Consider the following 7486-nt stretch of genomic DNA (forward strand, 5'->3'; position numbering starts at 1 on the left):
AAAAAAAAAAAAAAAGAAACTAAGCAAAGAGTTTGGCCAAATCTCTTGATGCAGAGGTTTGGACAGAATCATTATTTGCTGAGAGTTCTGTAGTTCTCACCAGATATGTATAAACAGTTTGCTAAGCTATTTTTCATGTATCAACATATTGAACACCCTTCCTATCAATAAATATATATATATAATATTAATATCTTTCTTACAATAATATATATCTCTATAATATTAATAGCTTTCTTATAAAACTAGCTCACAATAGGAGCTCCTAGGTGGCTCAGTCAGTTGAGTGTCCGACTCTTGATTTCAGCTCAGGTCATGATCTCAGGGTGGTGAGATCAAGCCCTGTGTCACTGGGCTCTGCACTCAGTGGGGAGTCTACTTCTCTCCCTCTCTCTCTCTCCCTCTCCCTCTACCCCCCAACCCCCATCATGCTGGCACACTCTCTCTCAAATAGATAAATCTTAAAAAAAAAATTAGCTCACAATATATCACATAAAAACAGATTCTATTCACATCAGTAGTAAAATTTTTTTAAATCCTTGGAATTTAAAGATAAAAATAAAATATTTTACAAATATGGAAAAATATTTGCAACACCAGATAGACAATATAGTAAAGTGGTATAAATATAGATCCTGGACCCAGACATATAATTCTGAATACTAACTTTATACTTAAGTTCTGTATGACTTTGGAAAAATTACTGAACCTTTTTGATTGCCTTCTGAAAAGCATCACTGCCTAAATAGTCAATTTGAACGTATTTTTAAAAACACATTTTACAAAGCATCACCATGAAACATGGAATTTTCACCATCACATATTTTTTTTAAAGATTTTATTTATTTATTTGACAGAGAGAGAGACAGTGAGAGAGGGAACACAAGCAGGGGGAGTGGGAGAGGGAGAAGCAGGCTTCCCTCGGAGCAGGGAGCCTGATGTGGGGCTCAACCCCAGGACCCTGGGACCACGACCCCAGCCGAAGGCAGACGCTTAATGACTGAGCCCCCCAGGCACCCTCTTTTTTTTTTTTTTGAGATTTTATTTATTTATTTGAGAGAGAAAGTGCGCACACGAGTTGGGGGGAGGGGCAGAGGGAGAGTGAGAAGCAGACTCCCCACTGAGCAGGGAGCCTGATTTGGGGCTCTATCCCAGGACCCTGGGATCAAGACCTGAGCCGAAGGCAGCCACTTAATGGACCGAGCCACCCAGACGCCGCTGCAGGACTGTTCTTAACAGCAAAAAATCTGCAAACAACCCAAGTGCCCCTTGAAAGTGGACTTTATCATAGAACATGGTGATATATTCATATGATAGGAAATCATACAGCCATGAAAACAAATAGAGGAATCAGGGTAACATAATGTTGAGTTAAAAAGCAAGATAATGACATATCATAAGACATCCCATTTTTATCGTTCAAAATCAAGTAGAACCAAACTTTATCTAGGCACATACAGATATATAATTTTAAAAAATAAATAAGTAATCTACACAAAATTTATGACAGTGGTTAACTCTCAGGTATATTTGATATAAATAATTGATAATGTTCTAGTTATGATTTGGGTGGTAAATTCACAGGTGATCATTACATATATATTAAATTTTATAAAGTGAAATGAGTTGTAAAAGAACAAAAACAATAATGACAATGTATCATAGATTAGTGATTATGATTAATCAAATTCTATGTCCCTGAGGCTGTATTAAAAGGATAAACTCTTATTACCACTTACAGCAAGGATTTTTTCTTGCATTTTTCATAGAATGCCTCCTTGCCAATATTTTAACTTTTTTTTTTTAAGATTTTATTTATTCATTTGAGAGAAGGTGAATGAGAGAGAGAGCACAAGCCCAGGGGTAGGGACAGAGGGATAGGGAGAACCAGAATCCCGCTGAGCAGGGAGCCCAATGCGGGGCTCTATCCCAGGACCCCAGGATCATGACCTGAGCCAAAGGCAGTCACTTAATGGACTGAGCCACCCAGGTGCCCCAGCCAATATTTTAACTTTTTATTGAAGTATAATATAAATGTTGAAAGTACACATATCAGGATGCCTGGGTGGCTCATGGCTTATGCAGAAGAGGCAAAATTTTACCTCTACCTTCTTAGGATCTCTGGATGGGCCTGAGAATTAAATTGACATAAAACATATTAACAGGGGTGCCTGGGTGGCTCAGTCGTTAAGCGTCTGCCTTCGGCTCAGGTCATGATCCCAGAGTCCTGGGATGGAGCCCCGCATCGGGCTCCCTGCTCAGTGGGAAGCCTGCTTCTCCCTCTCCCACTCCCCCTGCTTGTGTTCCCTCTCTCGCTGTGTCTCTCTCTGTCAGATAAATAAATAAAATCTTAAAAAAAAAAAAATTAACAGGAGAGAAGCTTATAAATTTATTTAATGTAAGTTTTACCTGATACACAAGGCTTCATTAGGAAACGAAGACCCAAAGAAGTAACAAAACCTAAGTGCTTATATATTAAGTTGAACAAAGAGAGGCAATTTTTCAAAAGTAGCTAAAATAAATGGGGGGACTAAAGGAAGATAAAAGTTATCTTTAAAAAAAAAAGATTTTATTTATTTATTTGAGTGAGAGAGAGAGAGCACAAGCAGAGGGAGAGAGAGAAGCAGGCCTCCTGCTGAGCAGGGAGCCCAATGTGGCGCTCGATTCCGGGACCCTGGGATCATGACCTGAGCCGAAGGCACAACTTAACCAACTGAGCCACCCAGGTGCCCCAAAAGTTATCTTAACAAGGTCTGTTTGTATGGGTTTTTTGTTTTGTTTGTTTTTTTTGGTTTTGACTCCTCATCTCTGGTGATAACAATGTTTCCGCCTAGCATATTTGTGTTACACTTTTGTCACATTTGCTCTATCACTCATCCTTTTTCCCTCCTGCTATCCATCAATTTATATTTTTCTGAAACATTTAAGAGCTTCATACTTCATGTCTCATATTTGGTTGTATTTTCTGAGAACAAGGATATTATCTTACATAACCAGAGGATAATTTCTAATGTCAGAGAATTTAACATTAGGTCAATAGATTCATTCAGATCATATTGCATTCATCATATTAAGTCCATTATATGTAGTATGGTCCATCCTAGCAATGGGCCAATACCAGATTTGATCTAGTTAGGCAGAAGTATTACTTTTTTTACTGTTTTTATTTGGAAATTAAGTATGGTTTAAGGAGATGTATGTGGGTGCCAAGTTGACAAAAGGTAGAATATGATGGCTAGTTTTATGTGTAAACTTAGCTAGGCTATACTAGCCAGTTATTGGATCAAACTCTAATTTAGTGTTGCTGTGAAGGTATTTTATAGATATGTTCAACATCTACAATTGATTGGCTTTAAGCAAAGGATTTTATTTTGGTAATGTGGGTGGGCCTTATCCAATCAGTGAAAAGATCTTAAAGGTTTAAGTAAGAGTTCCCAGAGGAAGAAATTCAGTGTCAAGACTGCAGCATTAGCTTTGTCTGGAAACTTTCCAGCCCACTAGCCTACCCTCTACCCTATGGATAGAGTAAAACTTGCCATGCCCCACAATCATATAAGTGAATTTCTTGAAATAAATCTCATATACATATTGTACCTACATATGTATATGCAATACACATATATACACCATATAGTTATAAAAGATGTATACATGTAAATATTTATAAAACATATATCTTACTAGTTCTCAGCAGAACTCTTGATATAGTCTTCATTCCTTGACCTAATTAATAACTTGTCACTATGACTCTCTCACATCTTAGAAATATTAACTCAAGGGCATTTCTTTTTTTTTTTTTTTTAAGATTTTATTCATTTATTTGAGAGAGAATGAGATAGAGAGAGCATGAGAGGGGGGAGGGTCAGCGGGAGAAGCAGACTCCCCGCCGAGCAGGGAGCCCGATGCGGGACTCGATCCCGGGACTCCAGGATCATGACCTGAGCCGAAGGCAGTCGCTTAACCAACTGAGCCACCCAGGCGCCCTCAAGGGCATTTCTATACTCCCTGATTCCAGTTCTCAATCTGTATGCATCCTCAAATCATCAAAGATGCATTTGATTCTCTCAGCTCCACAGTTATGAAAAAAAAAAATCACCAATGGTGACTTCTAAGATTGCTTAATGTACCTCTGATTGGACATTAGAATCCATAATGGGAGTTTGTTGGTTTCTTGACATCAACCAGTTAACAAAGCCAAGTTGGTCCAGGATTCATGCTCCATCCATTCTCTTCTCCAGTCTACACTCATTCCTCTGATGGTCTTACCTAGTATCATGATTTGAAATATAGGTGAAGGGTCCACACAAAATGAACAAACCTTTTTTAAAATTTTAAAGAGAGAGTTTTATTTAAGCTCAAGTTAGGACAGCTGATCAGTATACACTCACAAAGAAGAGAGTGGTCTGGGGAAGGAACATTTGGTTCAGTGTTATATTTTTGTTTTTACATGGAGTTACAAATCATCATGACCAAGGGCATTCCAGAAAGTTACAGACTTTGTCTTATGTTTTTAGTATGTGCAAAACTGTATGACTTTAATCTAATGGGAACCAAGGAGGGGTTTTTTTTTCTTTTCTTTTCTTTATGTTTAGAATGTTCCTTTTCGGTTATTTTTTTCAACAAAGCAGATGTGCAGTGTGTGCTTGGGGCAGAAATAGAGCCCATGCTTTGATGTTTTGCCAAGTCATTTTGACTTTGGTAAATGCTAAAGTATAGCTTCCCTGAGAGCCCAAAAAGCAGGGCCCACAAACACGGAAAGTTGAAAATTTCCTTTATTTTATCAAGGCTGAACTCTCTTCCAATGTTCCGTCATTGGTTGAAATGCCTACCTAACACATGCTTGTGGTCTCATAGACATTTCAAATTGACAATGTCCAAAACTGGAGTCCTGAGTTTCCCTCTAAACTTCCTCTATTTGCTTCTCCCCACTTCACAGAATGGCAAATCCATTTTTTTGGTAATCTGGGCCAATTACATGACTCAGAAATTCATTCATTTCATGAAAAAGGCCTGGACCAAATAAGGCCCAAGAGAGTGCGCAATTTGTGAAAGCGGACTTCTGGTGTCGGTTTTTTTTTTTTTTTAAGATTTTCATTTATTTATTTGAGAGAGAGAGAGCACATGAGAGGGGGGAGGGTCGGGAGGGTCAGAGGGAGAAGCAGACTCCCCGCCGAGCAGGGAGCCCGATGTGGGACTCGATCCCGGGACTCCAGGATCATGACCTGAGCCGAAGGCAGTCGCTTAACCAACTGAGCCACCCAGGCGCCCTAGGTGCCGGTTTTTAAACTACTTTTTTGTCTGCTCCCAGAGAAGAGGCTCGGGGGAGGTGGTACCAAAAAGGGGAAGTCAACAGGCCAGCCTCGAGTCAAGGGCGAGTTCTGTGCCTTGGCATATGCCTCCACGCTGACGACTGTCCCTGCCTCCCGAGCCTCAGTTTCCCCAGGTACAGAAGGAAGGCTCTCGCTCCTGTCCCTTGCTCCTCTCGAATCGCAAAGAAGCAGAGGGGTTGCTCGGTCGCTTGTGCTCCCTCCTCTCGGAGGAGGACTCCTGCCGAAGCCCCGCCTCGCGCGGTTGGACACCGAGGCGGGAAACCACAGTACCCAGAAGGCATCGGGGGCGGCGCTGGCCACGGACAGCCCCGGAAAGGGGCGTTCCCTGGGCTACGTGCGGGGGCGGGACTTCCGGGTGTTTCCCTGCCGTCGCCATTAGCCGCTACCGTTCGCCCTGGGACGGCGGGGACTTGCTGAGGGCTGGGCCGGCGCCGCACCTTGGCCCTTTGGTGGGGAACGAGCCGGGAGGGAGGAAAGAACTCACGTTCGCGTTTTGTAGGGGCCGTGACCCCCTGCAGCGGGTGTGCCCCCCCCGGCCGCCCGCTGAGCCGCGGCCTCTGCGGCCGCCCTCATCCCCGCAGTCGCCAAGGGCGGCGCCCCGAGGCGTGTGCCTTTTACTCGGGGGACGCTGCGGCCGGCCTGCCGCTGTCCGCCGAGGTCGTCGGGGCGCGCAGAGCAGAGGTGTGGCCAGCGGGCTGCGCGGTGCCCGCCGCTCCCCGCCTTGCTCACCCGCGGGGCCCCGTGATGGCGGCGCCGCCGACCGGCCAGGCCCAGGTCAGTGGACGTGGGTTTGGGGATTGCTGTTTCTCTGCGAGGGAGCACACGGGCCCGGCAGGGCCGGCCGCTCCGACGTCCGCTGGGCGTGTCTCTGCGGTTGTGTGTTTGGGCGTCCGGCCTGGCGCGCCACCTAGTTGACCCCCAGTCCCGCAAGGTGTTTGGTCTCTGACTTCCGCAAGGTGTAGAAAGAATGAATGATGCTTCCGCCGGGACCCCCGTCGTTCTTACAGCGAGCTCCACCCCCCGCCATGCCCTGGGTTGGTCCGCGCTGCCCCACCTGTCCTCCTCCCAACAGGTGACCTTGGGCACCGGGCGGAGGCGGGAGAGCTTTTCAGACAGGTGCATGGACAAAAGCAAAGTGCGTTGGTGGTTTAGGGAGGCCCACGAGGGCCTGTGAGGTTGCTGTGGTTCCTCCCGGCTGCTGAGTGCCTTTGGAGGGCGGGATCCTGTGGTCGTTTGCAGGATGCGCCACCAGCCCTCAGCCAGACACTTGGTGGCCAGTGCCTGTGTTACCTGTAGCTGTTTGCGCTCCCTGGGCCTGAGGTATCCTGGCCTCAGGGATGAAGGTTGTCAGAGCTCAGGAAGGAAAAAGGGGCGTATGGTTCCTTGTGGCATCTCCCCCTCGCCTGGGAGACCCATGGGGAACAAATCCGGGCCCTGCCATTTACCCAAGGAGGTGCCACCCCATCAGTGTGCCTTTCCTGTGTGGTTAGTGATGAGGGCACTGCCCCTCGGTCCCTGTTCGGGTGGATGGAAATGTATTTAACAGCAAAAACTGGGGTAAATGCTTCATAGCCTCCTTACTTGTAGTTACTCTGATTATGGAGGAATGTCCAGTTTACTCTCTTCAACACTGTGTTAGAGTAATCTGTCTTAAAATCTCGCTTCTGGTTTGTAAAATGCAAGACTTTGCATGAATTGGTGGAGCTCCCATAGCCTTTCGCTGACTGTGCCATGAAGGTGATGAGATGTCATGGGCTGTGGAAGAAACAGTGAAAATCCCAAAGCACACTGAGCACTGAGTAATTTCTGCTTAAATCGCACAACTGTTACTGGTGAAGTGGGAACTATTATTGTATTGATCCAGAACCCGAGGCTCAGAGAAATGAAGTGATGTCTTCAAGGTAACACAGCTGGCAAGTGTCGGGTTTCAAGAGTTTGGATGCAAGCCACAGGAGACTGACTTAAGAACTGGGGACTTACAGTCCCTCTCACCAGGATGTGAAGCCCTCAGCATGGGGCAGGCAGCTAGCAGGACCAGTGAGGCTCAGGTACTGCTGTTGTTACTGATACTGGTATTATCATACTCACTCATTCCTCCGACGTCCTAGAGCCCTTGCTGTCTGCATCTCCCAGTCCTCGCGTCATTTCCATCGTCC

General features: G+C 45.3%; 1 protein-coding gene across 1 annotated transcript in view; it reads left to right on the forward strand.

Annotated features, from left to right (window-relative positions):
• Window positions 1-6288: 6288 nt before the first annotated feature.
• Window positions 6289-7486, forward strand: part of LOC102740883 (uncharacterized) — a 36172-nt gene continuing 34974 nt past the window's right edge. Inside the window, exon 1 of the mRNA XM_081807746.1 lies at window positions 6289-7378. Within this exon, the coding sequence (XP_081663872.1) occupies window positions 7343-7378 (36 nt within the window). The 5' untranslated portion in view covers window positions 6289-7342. The remainder of the gene's footprint in view (window positions 7379-7486) is intronic.

Source organism: Leptonychotes weddellii, chromosome 16, assembly GCF_054177405.1.
Source record: "Leptonychotes weddellii isolate Sample4059 chromosome 16, ASM5417740v2, whole genome shotgun sequence".
Lineage (NCBI taxonomy): Eukaryota > Metazoa > Chordata > Mammalia > Carnivora > Phocidae > Leptonychotes > Leptonychotes weddellii.